General features: G+C 40.7%; 2 protein-coding genes across 2 annotated transcripts; both read left to right on the forward strand.

Annotated features, from left to right (window-relative positions):
- The first annotated feature begins 5879 nt into the window (after window positions 1-5879).
- Window positions 5880-10878, forward strand: LOC122133227 (cell wall protein DAN4-like). The gene is made up of 3 exons (XM_042708950.1): window positions 5880-5935; window positions 9081-10490; window positions 10772-10878. The coding sequence occupies exons 1-3, from the start codon at window positions 5884-5886 to the stop codon at window positions 10876-10878; spliced, it is 1569 nt and encodes a 522-aa protein (XP_042564884.1). The 5' UTR covers window positions 5880-5883.
- Window positions 10879-16840: 5962 nt separating this feature from the next.
- Window positions 16841-18932, forward strand: LOC105913211. The gene is made up of 3 exons (XM_012842253.3): window positions 16841-17785; window positions 18086-18187; window positions 18366-18932. The coding sequence occupies exons 1-3, from the start codon at window positions 17047-17049 to the stop codon at window positions 18464-18466; spliced, it is 942 nt and encodes a 313-aa protein (XP_012697707.2). The 5' UTR covers window positions 16841-17046; the 3' UTR covers window positions 18467-18932.
- The last annotated feature ends 144 nt before the right edge of the window (window positions 18933-19076 follow it).

The following is a 19076-nucleotide window of genomic DNA, read 5'->3' on the forward strand; positions in this document are numbered from 1 at the left end:
ATTTATATTTTAAATATGTTGCAAGAATGGAAACGTGTTTATTTTGAAAAAACTCTCTAGTGCTACAAACTAGAACTTTTTATTGTTTTAGAAGCTGCACTGTTTTACATTTAATAGATCTGTCATTATTGGGCAGCATTCCAACATTGTGTGTCTTATATATGTATGTCTTAAATATCATATACAGTATATATATATATATATATAAGATGATATATAAGATTTTTTTCAGTAAGCTAGTTTAGTGGTAAGATGTCATATTTTTCTCAGTGTCAAGAAATGAGCAAAAAGCATGTATGTGTTACCTTAGGTGAACCTTGAAGAGGTATCTGCAAAATGGTGGATTGTCTCAGTTTCAGGTTCAGGTTGTTCATGTTCATCTTACAAAGTATCAAAATTCAGTATTGGCTTCAGCACAATGTAATACCAAGGTGTTTTTGCATATTTCACATTGCAGTGCATCCAGCTCACTGTGGATCACAAACTTCCTGATAGACAAGAAGCAGCAGGTGAGGCTGGGTGAAATAACATCCAGCGCCCGGTCAGTCAGCACCCGTGCACCTCAGGGATGCGTGCTTTCCCCACTGCTCTTCTCCCTCTACACAAATGACTGCACCTCAGGAGACCCATCTGTTAAACTCGTAAAATTTGCAGACGACACATCAGTCATCGGCCTCATCAGTGATGATGACGAGTCTGCATATAGACGGGAAGTTGAACAGCTGGCCCTGTGGTGCGGTCGCAACAATCTAGAGCTGAACACGCTTAAAACCGTGGAGATGACAGTGGACTTCAAGAGGAGCCCCCCAGCACTGCCCCCCCTCACCATACTCAACAGCACTGTGTTGGCTGTGGAATCCTTCAGGTTTCTGGGATTTTCAGGTTTCACAATCTCCCACAACCTGAAGTGGGAACCCAACATCAACACTATCGTCAAAAAGGCCCAGCAGAGGATGTACTTCCTGCGCCAGCTCAGATCCAGATCCAGTTCTACACTGCAGTCATCGAGTCTGTTCTCTGCACTTCAATAACTGTCTGGTTTGGATCGGCCACCAAACTGGATAGGAATAGACTCCAACGGACAGTCAGGTCTGCAGGAAAGATCATCTGTGCCAACCTACCCACCATCCAAGACCTGTACACGTCCAGAGTCAGGAAACGGGCAGGAAAAATCACTGCAGACCCACACACCCCGGACACAACCTATTCAAACTCCTCCCCTCTGGTAGGCGCTACAGATCACTGTTTGCCAAAACCTCCAGACACAAAAACAGTTTCTTCCCCATCGCCGTCTCTCTACTGAACAGCTAACCCACTGTAGCACTATGCAATAACCCTGGATCATGTTGAGAGTGGATAAGTGTATGAATGCATGAATGTCATTATATTTGATCAGGAGGAGGCGCTGTTGCGCCTCATATGGCATGGAGTCACGTGTGACTGATGACATCACTACCTTATAAAGGGGGATGTTCACCCTCTCTCTCTCTGTTACCTGACTCTCACGGAGAGCAGAGTTCTGCAATAAACAATGCCACGAGGTTGATGGCTGAAGAGACAAACGTCTGAATGTCCGTTCATTTCTTTATATTATTATTCCGCTGTGCAGGTAGGCAGAAGGTATAAGCCTACCTGCTAACAGGTTATGGGCCCAGCTAACGGAGAATGATTCTAAAGTTTGACGGGCACGTGCGTAGATAGCTAGCAAGACTGCGCTAGCATACAGAAGTAGGATTATCCAAAAGAGCTAGTTTAGCATCGGGAGTACCGGGAGGCTAAAGCTAGGCTGAAAAGGAGCTAAACTGAGCTACAAACAGAAAAAGCCATGGCGAACAGAAGCAAGTGGCCCATGTTTCACGGGAGAGCAGAGGAGTATGAGCTCTGGGAAGAAAGGATGCTGTGCTGCATGCACAGAGTGGGGCTGAAGCAGACGATCCTCACAGAGCCCACTGGACCACTGACGGTTGGAGAAAAGGCTAACGATGACAAGCTGAATGCTGATGCCTATTGTGCATTGGCGCCGCTACTTGACAATACGAGCTTGGGACTGATATTCAGAGACACAAAGGACAAGGGCCGAGAGAGCCTCAAAGTGTTAAAAGAACACTACATCGGAAAAGGTAGACCCCGGATTGTCTCCCTGTACATAACAATGACTGCGCTGAAGAAAGCTGACAACGAGACTGTAACCAAATACGTTATCCGAGCTGAGCAGATCATTACGGCACTCAGGGGTGCAGGTGAAGCACCGAGTGAGGGAAAGTTCACTCAAACGAGAAACAGAGATCCGGCTGATAAGGTAAAGACACCAATTGAGCTGGTGAACACAGACCTAGCTGGTCCAGTAAACAATGAGTCCATAGATGGTTTCAAGTACATGCAGTCTTTCACCGATGTGTGTACGGGGGCAGTGTTGGTTTACTTCCTGAAAGCAAAAAGTGATGCAGTTCAGGCCACTGAGAAGTACCCGGCAGATGTAGCGTAGCGCCTTATGGCACTGTAAAATGCATTAGATCAGATAATGGGACCGAGTTCATTAACAGAGAGTTTCAGACACTACTGAGAAAGAACAAAATCAGACACGAGACTTCCTGTCCTTACTCCCCGCACCAGAACGGGACAGCTGAAAGGGAAGGGCGCACTTTTTTTTGAGATGGCCAGATATAAGCTTATCGACAGTGACAGAGTCTTTGGCACTATGCCATCCAGGAAGCAGCCTATACCAGGAACCGGTGCTTTAACAAACACACAGGCACTACCCTATACACAGCACTGACAGGTAAAAGGTGCAATCTAGCCAGGATGCATAAATTCGGGTCAGTGTGCTATGCCTAGCAGCAAGACAGAGGAAAACTAGATTCTAGGTGGGAGAGAGGACTCTTTGTAGGGCATGACAAGGGCAGTCCCGCCTATCTAGTTTACTACCCCGGTAAAGGAAAAGTGCAGAAGCACAGACTGGTAAAGTTTGTCACCAAGACAACCTGTGAAAACGAGACTCAGACACAGGAGCTAGGACTGGACCCCAAAGTAGATTGTGACAAGAGCATGGAGACTCCACAGCCTAGTGTACTGAGCACAGATGTACTGAGCACAGATGTACAGACTGACGGTCCACAGTCAGCACCAGAGGATGATGGCGAGAAGCACCCTAGGTTGACGTCACATGCCTCAGACAGTGGGAGATATCCCACCAGAGAGCATAAACCCCCGGGTTATCTGAGAGATTATACTGTGGAAGATACTGATGATGACAGTACACTCACTAGTGTAGATTATTGCTACCGAGCAGTTTGTGGTGTACCTCTGACCTTTAAAGAGGCCATGACATCAACTGACTCAGGAAAGTGGAAGAAAGCGATGGACGAGGAGATGAGGTCCCTAGAGGACAACCAGACCTTTACCCTGACTAAGTTACCAGAGGCCAGGAAGACAGTGGGAGGAAGGTGGGTATACTCGATCAAGGGTGACATTGACGGACACGACCAGTACAAAGCTAGGTTTGTAGCGAAAGGATACAGTCAGAGAGCAGGGATAGATTATGGCGAGACATTCTCACCAACAGCCAATCTTACAAGTATGCGTGTAGTGATGCAGAAGGCAGCCCAAGACGATTTGATTTAGCATCAAATGGATGTGAAAACAGCCTATCTGCACGCCCCCATTGATCGTGATATCTACATGGAACAACCTGATGGTTACGAAAAAGAGGGAGAGAAGCTAGTGTGTAAACTAGAGAAGTCAATTTACGGCCTGAAGCAGTTGGGGCGTAATTGGAATGAGATGCTCCACACATGTCTAGTAGATGACAACTTCACTCAGAACCCAACAGACCACTGCGTCTACACAAAAGAGTCTAAAGAAGCAGGGAAGGTAATAGTAGTTATCTGGGTGGATGATCTTATCATTGCAGCCAGCAACAACGAGAGTCTCTAGAAAAAGTGAAAAACATGTGTTTTCTACCAGATTTAAGATGAAGGACCCAGGTAGGTTGAAGTATTTTCTGGGCATGGACTTCAGCCAGTCTGATGGCTGTGTAAAAGTGTCACAAAAGAGGTATGTTGAAAAGATACTGGAACGTTTCGACATGCAGGAGTGTAGAATTAGAGAAACACCACGTGTGACCCAAAGTTAGACTACTCTGAAGATGCGCCTAAAATGCCTGATGTGAAGAAGTACAGGGAGGCTGTCGGCAGTCTCATTTACTTGACAACCTGTACACGTCCTGACCTATGTTTCGTGGTGAGCAAGTTATCACAGCATTTTGCTGACCCTACAGATGAACTTTGGGTTACGGTGAAACATGTTTCGCGTTATATCAGGGGTACTGCAGACAAACAGGTCTTTTTCAGAAAGAGCAGAGAGAGTCTAGGCCTACAGGCATATAGTGACGCAGACTGGGCTGCGGACGCTAGTGACAGACGCAGTACCACGGGGTATTGTGTGAGTATGGGTAAAGACAGCTCCTTAGTCTCTTGGAAAGCCAAGAAGCAACCCACAGTAGCATTATCCACATGCAAAGCCGAGTACATGGCTCAAGCTCTAACAATACAGGAGTGTATTTATTTGGAGCAACTACCCATGTGTATAAGAAAACTGTTGTTTATGACGATAACCAGGGGACAATTGCGCCGGTTAGGAACCCTGTGTGTAGACAAAGATGTAAGCATGTGGACATTAAATATCACTTCATTAGGTCTACCGTAAGGGAAGATAAGATGTCACTCGTTTACTGTCCCACAGATGACATGGTCGCGGATGTTATGACAAAGCCCGCCTCCAGACTTAAGCTGAGGAAATTTGCAGGAGTCATGTTTGGTGTGTAAAATGTTGACATTTGACTACGCCATGTTTTTTTTGTTTTGTTTTGTTTATTTGATTATGTAAAAGTTGTACAGTATACACGTCATTCATAAGTGGGAGTGTTGAGAGTGGATAAGTGTATGAATGCATGTAATTATATTTGATCAGGAGGAGGCGCTATTGCGCCTCATATGGCATGGAGTCACGTGTGACTGATGACACCACTACCTTATACCTTATACCTACCACTACCGGATGTTCACCCTCTCTCTCTCTGTTACCTGACTCTCACGGAGAGCAGCATGTTGTGAGTTCTGCAATAAACAATGCCACGAGGTTGATGGCTGAAGAGACAAACGTCTGAACGTCCGTTCATTCCTTTATATTATTATTCCGCTGTGCAGGTAGGCAGAAGGTATAAGCCTACCTGCCAACAGATCAATATAATAACCACTCTACAATTATTCCCGCAATCTTATTTATTTATATTATCCTCAAATACAATACACATCCCACCCTTACTGTATAACCGTCATACTCATATCGTCTAATATTTATCACTGCACGTCTTGCACTCTCCACTTCTTGCACTCTCCACTTCTTCTTTGCACTGTTGTTGTGTTACAATTCACAGCTTCTGTATATAGCCATTCCTCCTTGTATATACTTTCTTAGACTTCTTAGACCGTTGCACTGTTTGTGTTGTATTGTGTAGTGATGTATATATTCTGTGTAAGCACACTGAGAGCCACTTTACCAAGTCAAGTTCCTTGTTTGTGCAAACTTACTTGGCCAATAAAACCTGATTCTGATGAAACCTGATTCTGATTAGGCCTATGGTGAATGAATCGCTTAACTGGAAAATCTGGACAGACAGAGATCTGTAGTAGAACCTGCTCTGTAGCATTCTGTTGCAGGTTCTACAGAACAGAACAGAAACCTACAATTCACCAACATCGTAACACCTCCTTACTAAGGCAGGTAATGAGTGTTTCGAGAACTGAGAAGCACGTATAAACATCAGCAGACTTTATATTTTAGACATCATTCAGACTGATACGGTGTGTGAACATCAGCAGCAGAATGACTCATCTGATGTTTCTGGTCTATTTGTTCGCATCAAGTGCTTCATTCTGTAAGTGATTTTGAACTTTTTATGTTTTAGAAGTTGCACTGTTTTACATTTAATAGATCTGTCATTATTGAGCAGTATTCCAACATTGTTAAGGAATTAATTGTGTCTGTGTCTGTATATGGTCGACATAGTGTCAGCTAATCAAGCAGATAAGACATCTACATTTTCATTTGCTTGTAATTTTTTTCCTTAAGCTAGTTCATATTTTTCTATACCTGAGCAAAAAGCATGTGTGTGTTATCTCAAGTGAATCTTGAAGAGGTATCTGAAAAATTGTATCTTGTATCTCAATCCCTTGCTAACACATTCTAAAATGAGCCAGCTTAGACCAGACCATCTAGTTACATCATAAAATAGCAATTCATGCAAAGGGTAGACACAATTATCTAGTAGTTGTTGATTGATAGTAATTTTTATACCATATATTTTATACCACTATACCATTTATACCATATGCCATTTTATACAATACCTTTCCAAGACTTCCTGACTTGGAAATAAATCATTGTTGTAAGATCAGAGTGAACTTGGCTTGAATTTGAGTGATTCAAGAAGATGTCATACTCTCACGAGGAAAGGCCAAACCTATGAGTAAATGGTCATGGTCACGTAGTTGCATCGAGGGACTCGTTTTCATGTATGGTTCTCCCACGGTTGTGAGTGTAGTAAATTACATCTGAGGGGATTTGCGAGGTGTCTGAGCCAGCTATCTAATGTTAGCATGCTACTACCCACAAGGTAAACAGCAATTTAAAAGTTGTTTGTTTGACTTTTTTCTCCTTAGATTTTTTCAAAGTTACCGAGAAATAGACACTGTGCAATGTAAAAAAAAAACTGTTTTTGTAACTGAAAAATAAGTCTGAGGAGATTTGCGAGGTGTCTGAGCCAGCTTTCTAATGTTAGCATGCCCACAAGGTAAAGATGGGTTTATAGTACCAATCAAAGCTTTGTCGGATAGTTGCAAAAATTGGGAGACGCATGCAAGCACGCAAGAGGGGGTACGTAACTACGCAAGGGGCTCTTGCGTGTCTTGCGTGCCTGCGTAAAAGCCGACCATAAACTTCCCTTAAGAATGAATAGTAACTACATGGAGTCGTCTCCTTGACAAATTCAAGTTCAAAACAGTCATCTATGGCAGTGTTTACCAAACTGGGGTACGCGTAGCCCCAGGGGTACGCAAAGGGAGGTAGGGGGTACGCGGGGGGGAAATGTGATTTGCAGTGAAACAGTGAAACAGGCCATTACATTTTCAAACGGACCTATAAATAGACATGACATCTTAAATAGTCTGAATAGCCCAGTCGGCCCAGGGGTTGAGCTGGAGATTGAATGTCTGAAGAAAACCTAAAAATTCAGTTGGTAAATAATACACTATTCATATTGCTGGAGTATAAAATTTGAAGACGGAGCTTTTGGCTTGGAATTTGTAACTTCATTGCTTGTCTGGTGTGCATAAATATAGGTGAACACTGTTATGTACCTGTTTGGTTTACCAAACCTCTTTGTGTACTTATGTGTGAATTAAAAGAGTATTAGTTGATATTTGTGTAAAGGTCATGCCCACTGCATCAGAGTTTCACATCTTTATCTCACAAACTACTTTTTGTTCACAGCATCCGCACAGACAATGTCTAGTCATTTTGAAAATCCGACGTAATTGAAAAAAAACTAGCTACAGATTTCTGCTGCCACGCTGAGAACTGGCAGACAAAGTATTTGATGGATTTAAGCCAGCATTACATAAGAGTCTCCACTTTCATCGATAAGAACACCTAAATACCAAACTGCTTGACCTTCTCTGTGATGTAAGCTGTGAATTCTAAGAATTAATATTAACTACACTGAGTCATCTCCTTGATAAATTCACGTTCAAAACAGTCATCTATGGCATTACATTACATGGTTACTCATAAATAATAGCATTAGAGTTTTTCCTGATAATCCTCCTCCTAATCAGGAGCACTCAGTGGCTAAACACAATAAGTCAGAATGACTACTGTTGAATAGTCAATCCACAGGTTAGTGGTGTAATTTCACTCACAGGAATGAAGATGACATGCGGCTTTAGGGTTCAAATGTTATTTTAGTTATACACAGAAAAATATGTTAAATTCCTGGTGCTTTTGGTTGGGGACATCCCACAGTGGCCAAAGATCTCTCTGCCACATGCAAGTACTCATAGTCAACAGCCTAGCCAAAGTATCATAACACAACACTGCAACCATCATACAAATACTTAACAATGTGTAATAACAACAGCAACAACAAAGATGCCTTTGTGAGCATTTCATTGGGGTTGTCAAGTGGGCACCCCCCTCAATACTCACAATAGGTTAGGGCACGTGTCAATACCAGAGACAACAAGAGATACACCTCAACATACACCTTGAGCATTACCGAGACACTTCCCCACAACAAACATGACCGAATGCCAGTCATAAAATGATACTCTAGGGTTACAATGCTTCCTGAACAACCGAAGTGGTTTTAGCAATCAGACAGTAATTCATTACCTCTTGGTTGTATTTACACCAGTTTGCACTATGAGATAATGTAGCTGTCCACTTTTACCTAGACCAGGACAGGACAAGTGTGAGTGAGTTTGGAGACAGAGAGCATATAAATATAAAAATAGAAATAGAAATAAAAAGGTGAGTTCATCAACCATCCCAATGTGGAATCATAATAATAACCAAGAGGTCAGTTCAGCACTATTAGTACTATTATCAAATTGTTAAGCTGTCTTCCTTTGAAACACTGAGTTGCAGATATTTTAGCATCTTCTTGTTTTTCTAGCTGATTTCTCATTTATTGTTTGAAGATTTTCGATTTTTCTTCAAATATGTGTCATGAATATTTTGATAAATGAACCTCAAAATCCACTAGGCAAATGATATACATTTCATATTGCTAGAGTATACAAATTAAAGATGGAGCTTTTGGCTGGGAATTTGTATTTTCATTGCTTGTCTGCATATATATAGGTGAACACTGTTATCCCTGTTTGGTTTACCAAACCTCTTTGTGTACTTATGTGTGAATTAAAAGAGTATAGTTGATATTTGTTAAAAATTAAGGAGCTCTGTCATAAACACTGCATCAGAATTTTTACATCTTTATCTCACAAACTACTTTTTGTCCACAGTATCCGCACAGATAACATCAGGAAGTACTATATCTAGCACTCCTCCAACGTCAACCAAACCTTTAACAACGTCAACCACACCTTCAACAACAACAACAAAAATAACTACACAAGTCACGTCTTCAGCATATACATCTGAAGGTACACCAACCTCCCCTTCAACAATTGTAAGTACTTCTGAACAATCGACACGTTCTCTATCAACTGCAATTTCACCTGAGTTAACTACGTCAACCACGCCTTCAACAACCACATCAAAAACGACTACACCAGTCACCTCTTCAGAATATACATCCGAACTTACAACAACCTCCCATTCAATAATTGAAAGTACTTCTGAGCAATCGACACGTTCTCCAACAATTGCAAGTTTGCCTTCAACAACCACATCAAAAACGACTACACCAGTCCCCTCTTCAGAATATACATCCGAACTTACAACAACCTCCCCTTCAATAATTGAAAGTACTTCTGAGCAATCGACACATTCTCCAACAATTGCAAGTTTGCCTTCAACAACCACATCAAAAACGACTACACCAGTCCCCTCTTCAGAATATACATCCGAACTTACAACAACCTCCCCTTCAATAATTGAAAGTACTTCTGAGCAATCGACACATTCTCCAACAATTGCAAGTTCGCCTTCAACAACCACATCAAAAACGACTTCACCAGTCCCCTCTTCAGAATATACATCCGAACTTACAACAACCTCCCCTTCAATAATTGAAAGTACTTCTGAGCAATCGACACGTTCTCCAACAATTGCAAGTTCGCCTTTAACAACCACATCAAAAACGACTACACCAGTCCCCTCTTCAGAATATACATCCGAACTTACAACAACCTCCCCTTCAATAATTGAAAGTACTTCTGAGCAATCGACACGTTCTCCAACAATCGCAAGTTTGCCTTTAACAACCACATCAAAAACGACTACACCAGTCCCCTCTTCAGAATATACATCCGAATTTACAACAACCTCCTCTTCAATAATTGTAAGTACTTCTGAACAATCGACACATTCTCCAACAATTGCAAGTTCACCTTCAACAACCACATCAAAAACGACTTCACCAGTCCCCTCTTCAGAATATACATCTGAACTTACAACAACCTCCCCTTCAATAATTGAAAGTACTTCTGAGCAATTGACACGTTCTCCAACAATTGGAAGTTTGCCTTCAACAACCACATCAAAAACGACTACACCAGTCCCCTCTTCAGAATATACATCCGAACTTACAACAACCTCCCCTTCAATAATTGAAAGTACTTCTGAGCAATCGACACGTTCTCCAACAATTGCAAGTTTGCCTTCAACAACCACATCAAAAACGACTACACCAGTCCCCTCTTCAGAATATACATCCGAACTTACAACAACCTCCGCTTCAATAATTGAAAGTACTTCTGAGCAATCGACACATTCTCCAACAATTGCAAGTTCGCCTTCAACAACCACATCAAAAACGACTTCACCAGTCCCCTCTTCAGAATATACATCCGAACTTACAACAACCTCCCCTTCAATAATTGAAAGTACTTCTGAGCAATCGACACATTCTCCAACAATTGCAAGTTCGCCTTCAACAACCACATCAAAAACGACTTCACCAGTCCCCTTCTCAGAATATACATCCGAACTTACAACAACCTCCCCTTCAATAATTGAAAGTACTTCTGAGCAATCGACACGTTCTCCAACAATTGCAAGTTCACCTTCAACAACCACATCAAAAACGACTACACCAGTCACCCTTCCAGCATCAGCTGCATCAACCAGCATGCCTAAAACAGTTACAACAACAAATTCTCCAACAACTGGGATTGCAATTGAAAGAACCACATCAACCTATCTTCCAACAAGCACAACTAAACCTTCTACAACCTCAAGTATCCTTGAAACAAGTACATCAACTCATGACCCAACCTCAAGTACAGCTATGAAACCAACCAGCCCTTTTACCAGTACACCTGAGACAACTATGTCAACCACACCTGAGACAACCACATCAAAAACTATAACCTCAGAGATTTTTCCTGAAATGATCACTCATGTCCCAACAGCTATGAAACCAACCAGCCCTCCTACAAGTACACCTGAGACAACTATGTCAACCACACCTGAGACAACCACAACAAAAACTATAACCTCAGGTTTCTTTGATATTTTTCCTCCTACAAGTACAAGTACACCACATCATAGTACATCAACCAACCCCACCACCAGCGGAACTTCATTTGATCAAACCACATCAGAGCAATCTACACCAAGAGGCCCATCCACTGCTGACCCAAATCCACCCCTTCTGAGTATGACTGCATATGCAAACAATTACTATACAGCTCATCATTTGATAAAGTTCTGAAGAAGAAAAGTATTAAGTTTTGTATTTTGTTTCTGCTTTCAACAGATTTAACTACATTGCTCTATGGAAGTCTCAAGTTGACAACTACAGTTCAAGTTAATAATGACACAGCTGTGATACTAATTGAAAAGGTGATAACTTCAGTATTCAACTTCTATTCTATTTTCTAAATATAATAGATAATAAATTAAAATTACTTTTGAGTTTTGTAAAATACCTGGAAATGAATGACCATTGACACACTAACAACATTTTGATGTATAATTCTCTTTGGTATATGCCATTGGTGTAATGTGGTATGAGACCTTGATCCATTTATGATTATCTTTATAGTGTAGGTTAAGTTATTATTGAGAGGAAAATGTTCATTTGGATAGTAATAGTAATACATTTCTCTGTTTTTGTTTCAGTTTGAGAAGTACCTTCAAGCACAGGCGAACACCACTGTGAGGATTAAAGTGAAACGGGTGGAACAAGTTCCATGACGTACAAACTACAGCATAGCATCTTTTCTGCAACACATCTTTCTTTTACAGTGTTGAGGAGTAACTAGTTACATGTAATGGAGTTTCATAATTAAATTACAAAGTAAATACAACTGTAATCTATTACATAAAATGTGTTATTAAAATACTAATCAGAATGTTGGTGTTGGTATTAAAATAGTTAATGACTTATTGCATTTTAACAGGGTAACTAGTGAACTATAACTTATTACATTTCAAAAGTAACCTTCCCAACCTTGACAGGCGGCTTAGTGAGGAAGTGTGAAGGCAAGGTGGAGCAGAGGGCTGAATGTTACCCAAGGCATATTAATTACTACATTACTGAAGTACCATGCAAACTGCCACTTCAAGTTTTGGTGTGAAATAGACACAGGATTAAATGTATTGACCACGAAGTCCCTGTTTTATGTCATCATTACTAATGCTGCTTTGATGTTGCAGTTTGAAATCATATATATTCCCAACTGTTAGCCGTGGTTTCTACATTGATTTTGTAAAATGTATGTAGCCGTGTGGTTAATACTCGGGTGCGGTCTATACATGGGAATACCAGTGGTGTATAAAGTACCCAAAAGCCATACTTGAGTAAAGGTACCTTTCTGGAAAATTACTCAAGTAAAAGTAAAAGTAACCTTTTAGAATACTACTTGAGTAAAAGTCTTAAAGTATCTGATCTTTACTGTACTTAAGTATCAAAAGTAATTTTCTGAAAATAAATGTACTTAAGTATTGAAAGTAAAAGTACAAGTAAATGCTGTTAATAAAAAAGCAAAGGGTCAGAATTTTGAGAATTATGAAGTTTATTCCGACTAGAATGAGCATACTTATAAACTGGGCCTTATTTGAACACAATTTTAACACAATAGGCAATACTAAAGCAGCACCGAAAGTAACAACCCAGTCATTACTTGAAACTGAAAACTGTTTTGTTCATCTTCAAACAAAACGTCCCAAAACGCCTCACGCCATTTTACCTAGCTATAACAGTTAACCTAGCTTAACAGTTAGTTGCTAGTGTGTATAATATGATCTCATTTTAGTATGAAGTGAATATGAGTTGCTAGTCTGTATAATATTACCTAATTTTAATATGAAGTGAATATGAACTTTAATATGAAGTGAATATGAATAAGAACACCTTGAGGGTTTCGACCTAATTATTATTATTTTGAGGCGACTATAACATCCGCTACAACACTAGCTACAATTGAATGCAAAAGGAACCCTGCCATTTAAACAGTTCATGGTCATTTAAACCTTTCCTTAGCTAGCATCGCAACTAGGCAACCATAGATAGATGATAGATAGATAGATATATACTTTATTAATCCCGTGGGGAAATTCAGGTATCTTGCAGCTCACATAGTGACAATAAGTACAGACAATACGTATAGACAATACGATAACAATACAATACAAAACCACCATAGCAACCATAGCAACCAGGTAACACCATTTGCTGCCTAGCCTGAAGCAGTTTAATTTCTCAAAATCGGCTCACCAATAAAAGGCAGTCTTGGGACCAGAGTGATCACAACCACTTGCAGATTATGTTAAATGGCTTCACATAGACATTAAACAATACTGAGAGAAATGATAGGACATCAATGGAGCAAGGGCTTACTCTAATACCAATGCAGTGAATGAAGGAGGTGAAGTCCCCTCTCTCCCTTGCCCTTCTAGAACACATTAATTCAGTGGTTGCCAGGGGATCTATTAATGATTTGACTGAAACATTTAGCGTCCATTTTCCACACGACACTAAACAAACACTTAATAAACACATGGTTTTCACTGTGAGTGGTTATGAGGTAGCCTGTGTGTGTGTGCAAGGAGAGGGTGTAGCATCTTTGCTTGAAATGCCCATCCCTAATTCATACAACTTTTAAAAGGCTAGTAGTGCTTGCACCACAACTACATGGCGTTTAGAGTTACATGACAGGAAGATGTAATGTTGAATAAACTGCGGTTAATAACCTGGTGTGGTAAACATTAAATAAAATGCAGTTTATGCAGTTTATAGAAAAATATGACACATGACAACTTTGAAGTTGAAGTCTGAAATCATATACTGTATGTAGGTTATGTTAAAAGTGAATTCAAATGACTTTAATAACATGTTATGATGAAATATGCATTTTATATTACATATACTATTTAGGCTTTCTCTTATATAACATTCGTTTTTATTCACTGGATATTTTGTGTATAGGTTAACATCATTTCAGATTAATTTAGAGGGGCTTTTGGAAGCATGACCATGCAATTGTGTTGAGCACAGTTATTAAAATATATCAATCATCACAGATGATTAGTTCAAGCAGAATCACAGCAAGAAATGTTTAAAAATGTAGTCATGTTGACCACACAATCTGAATGAACCCTATTTACAAAGTCGGATTTGGTTCATGGTTCCCAGCGAGCTTGTCTTTTTTTCGGATCAAAATAAATTTCCATTAATAAAGGACATGGCTTTTCCCTCCCCTGCCCAATCCAAAACAATTCATCTCTGCACTCTGGGTCAAACTACCCATAATTTGACAACCATAAGAGCCATGTTGGAGGTGCTGACAGTACTGTAATCTGCACATCTCTACCTTTCTGGAAAGCCCTCATTGGTGTGGCCACAGGTGGTGAGAATCGGTGACCTCATCCACAGTAATCACCAACACAGGCACCCCCCAGGGCTGTGTGCTCAGCCCCCTCCTGTTCTCCTTGTTCACACATGACTGTGCAGCTACGCACAGTTCCAACCTCATTGTTAAGTTTGCTGACGACACAACCATTGTGGGCCTCATCACTGACAATGACGAGTCAGCCTACAGAGAGGAGGTTGATACCCTGACTACATGATGTCAGGATAATAACCTCTCTCTCAACATCAGCAAGACAAAGGAGATGATTGTGGACTATAGGAGACGGCAGGTGGAGGAGCACGCACCCCTGTACATCAACGGTTCCACAGTGGAAAAGGTCAGCTGCTTCAGGTTCCTCAGGGTGAACATCAGCAATGACCTCACCTGGTCTGCTCACACAGACAAGGTGGTCAAAGCGGCCCGGAAGCGCCTCTTCTTCCTGAGGAGACTGAAGAAGTTTGGCATGGACTCAGTCATCCTCACCAACTTCTACAGATGTACAATAGAGAGCATCCTGACTGGTTGCATCACAGTGTGGTATGGGAGCTGTACAGCCAAGGACCGCAAGGTCCTACGTAGTGTGGTCAGGTCTGCGGAGTTCATCATCGGCAGGGAGCTCCCAGCCCTGCAGGACACCTACCACACACAATGCCTCAGGAAAGCTGTCAGGATCCTAAAAGACTGCTACCATCCAGCCTTCAGACTTTCTACCCCGCTGCCTTCTGGCAGGCCGTACTGTAGCATCCGGTCTCGTACCCGCAGACTGGAGAACAGTTTCTTCCCGAGGGCCATCAGGCTGCTAAATGGACATTGATACACTATCGCCACTTTCGCACTCGTCACTTTACATACACTGTCACTTTCAAATTATTGTTCGCACTACACTTACATATACTGTCACTTCCAACTTACTGTTTGCACTACCTGTAACTCCCACACTGGATTTGTCTGTAGGTTAGTATAGGTTTCATAGGTTAGCATAGTTTTTTAGATGTGTATTATATGTTATATGTATATATGTTAGTATTATATGTATAGGTTATTATAGGTTTAGCATACTGTATTGTATATGTATCTTGTATATTTAGTAAGGTTATTACATGTCATCATTATATGTTTAGGTTATTATATGTTTAATACGTGTAAATTATGTTCAGAGTACTTGTACAGAGTGTATGTCATGTTATGTTATACTGTGTTATGTTATGTTATGGTAGGTTGTTGTGCGGTGCCTTGTCCTAAGAATTTCAGTGCCCAGTCTGACCCTGTGTCATTCTGTGCATTAAGTCATGACATTTTGACTTTTATATCATAAGATATAGGGCCATGCCTTCTGTGTCAATTGAATGGGATGTTTTCCCATCCTTTTCATCTCATTTAAATTGTGGGAAATTTGGGGGTGGAAGTTGGTGGTTATAGGCCCATTTAATTTGGGAAATTGTAAGGAATCAGAAAAAAGAAGCTGTTTTGTTCCCATGTGGTTGCCGAGATATGAGCCGAAACGTAAATGTGCTAATTACAGTGCCCCCTTGTGGCCGATTTCTTTCATACTTGGTACATAGTATGTAGGCTCATTGTGATTGAGCCTATAAAGTTTCATGAAGATTGGCCAACAGATGAATTTGTATTCAATCGGCCATTTTGGTGAGACAACCAATTGGTACTTTATTAAATGTAGTGAAATGGGGCCAAGTATAAATATACCAAATTTCAGATTTTTTAGCTTGAGCAGTTCTTTAAATATTGATGTGTCAGTTGCTGTACCCACTATGAACGAACTTTCTCTTTTGTATTTTAACAACTTCGACGCAATTTCCATCTACTTTTGCGTTATCACATTTAGCCTCCGCTTCACTAAGCCTACTGCCTTTGATACACGAATCAAAACTGCCGGCTCGCCCACTAGTACGCCATTTAGCGTAACCTAGAGGTGGGGGCACCACTGTTCAGGGATATGGTGAAAATTCAATATCTGAGGCTAAATAACCACATTTTGAATAACTATTGTAGCCAAGAAAGAAAAAAACTGTTTGTTCAGTTGCACAATAATCAGCATAGGACCTCAACTTTAAATCCCTGTATTCCAAACTGAAAAATCAACTATTGTGAGGGCTTTCTTCCATGTTTCCCACGCATTTATTAAAAATTAACTATTTGCCCAAGGTTAAATTGTATGCGATGGTCATACGCCTATTAGATAAAGTGACCAATTGGAGGCTGTTCCTTACTTCCACCCTCCAAGTCCCACAGTCCATTGCAACATCAGTGGCAGACTTTAGCTTAGCGGGCTTAGTTACTAAATCTTACGCACGCTCTACGGATAACTCCTTGCCTGCATTGTCGAAAGAACAATGTCCCCGAAAGTGCATTATTTAATTTCGGTATGAAACGGGGACATATATAGCCAATGGTAATCTACGGCGCTATTTAAAGAAATCATTGGTTAGTCATGGCCGCACCGGGGGCTACACAAGGTGACGAGCAAGAAAAACATGAAGATGAATTTCAGCAAATGGTACGCCGTATAGGTGGCAGGGAGAAGATTTACGTGGTCGGAGAGGCTTGTAAAAGCGACGACGATCAACGCAATTCGTTGCAAACGTTCATTGATGAGATGTTCAGCAGCGACTGTAAACACAGTCCTGACTCTGTAAGCATGACTTTGAATGACAACATACGACCAAACACTGAACACCAGACTGAAAGTACCTTGAACGACGTGGCAGATATCAGAGACATTGTACTTGCTACACAAGACAAGACTGCTCCAACTATGGATGAACATGGACTTGGTCTTAATGGTGACGTTCACAGGACGATAAGGTCAAGCAGAAATGCTACCGGAGCTGACAGATTAATTGACTCTGCCATGATAATATTTATTTTCAAGTACGAATATATCAGCAGCAATTGTAACCATGTCTGCATCAAGGAAATTATGAAGGATGTGAGAGCCCGCACGAAACACTCTCCAGTATATCCTGCTGTGATTGGTTTGGTGCACTCCATAGACGAGACTAGTGGGTCACTTAAATCAGTTGAAGTTTTGGAACGTTTACTGCGCTCAGTGTTTCGAAAACATTCCAGTGAATCGATATGGGCTGGTCTTTTCATTCCAAACACTGGGGAAAAAATGTTGGCCATCAAGAAACATGCCAGCCACGCAGTTCACTCATCTCTTTCATCAGGTTGAGTAATCTTCTAGAATAAATACATTAGGTTTATCCAGTAAGAATGGGCTATTGTAAGTGTAAATTGAATTGTAGAACTGCAACTACTATTTTCTGGAATGTGTGGAATCTTTACATAGACGTCATGAAAGGAGGTAGCTGTGATGGAAAGATCAAATGATTGTCATGAGATGAGGAAGTCTTCAATGCATTAACAGCCCCCCCAGTGTTAGTAGAGGCCATATCAATAGAATGCATTCAGCCAGTAAGTAGGTTATGTATGGTGAAATTGTCTCATATTTTCCATTGGTGTTTCAGATAATGTGAGGAGAACAAATAACAGTCTCTGGTCACTGAAATGCTCATCTTGGTGGGCTCATCGAAGACGATCCAGAGGTCAACATAGCAGCACCTCTCGTAGTAAGCATGGACAAGCTATAAATGTATTCAGTGAACATGGATATAACAAACAAGGCTGACTGCTGTCAGTTTTTTTTTATTGCACAAACGACTCACTGCAACACACACGTGTTATATATGGAGATAACATGCAAATGGCCAGTGTTGCAGTGATACAGATTATTCTCTCTTCTTGTAGGTGCCATGGAAACTGTTGAAGGTATCCCACTAAAGTCGAGTCTTGCTGCAAGAGGACATCAAGGAGATTTTGCCAATGGAATTGGCTCATCAGGGATTTGAAACCATCTGATATGTAGTAGCCTATCTAATCTCACTTGGAACAATAATTTCAGTGGCAATTTTGGCACTTTATGATACAGAATGGATTGAACATGAATAAATTGTAACATCACAAATTCAATGGATGGGTACTGGAATCATTGTGAATGTAAAAAAATTCAGATTTGTGTTTCAGTTGACTGATCACAATTTGTTACTTCATTCATTTGTTTAATGTGGTGCTGTTGATGCCTTCAGACTAGTGAAATAATACATGTAGCCTACATCTTGTTAAGTGTGGTGGAGAAGCCTTAATGTGAAATAACTTTCAGTGTGAGATTTTAAAGCTCCATTTACTTTGCACTAATTTTAGTTAAACTGTATGTTGATTACTGATTGCTGTTTCTTTTTGATAATATTCTGCTCTTATTTTGGATAGCACCATTTCTTACTCTCACAAAAATAAAAAAAAACTTAATCCATATCAGATGAGATGTCTTTACCGAGTTAATTTGTGTTTTGTCAAACCATAAAAGTATGCTTGGCTGAAGAGCACAAAGATTCCACGACTCATTGGGATCAACTCAAAGTTAGGCTACCCAAAAAGAGAAGGGCCTGTGATCTTACTAAC

This window comes from Clupea harengus, chromosome 10 (genome assembly GCF_900700415.2).
Source record: "Clupea harengus chromosome 10, Ch_v2.0.2, whole genome shotgun sequence".
NCBI classification, from domain to species: domain Eukaryota; kingdom Metazoa; phylum Chordata; class Actinopteri; order Clupeiformes; family Clupeidae; genus Clupea; species Clupea harengus.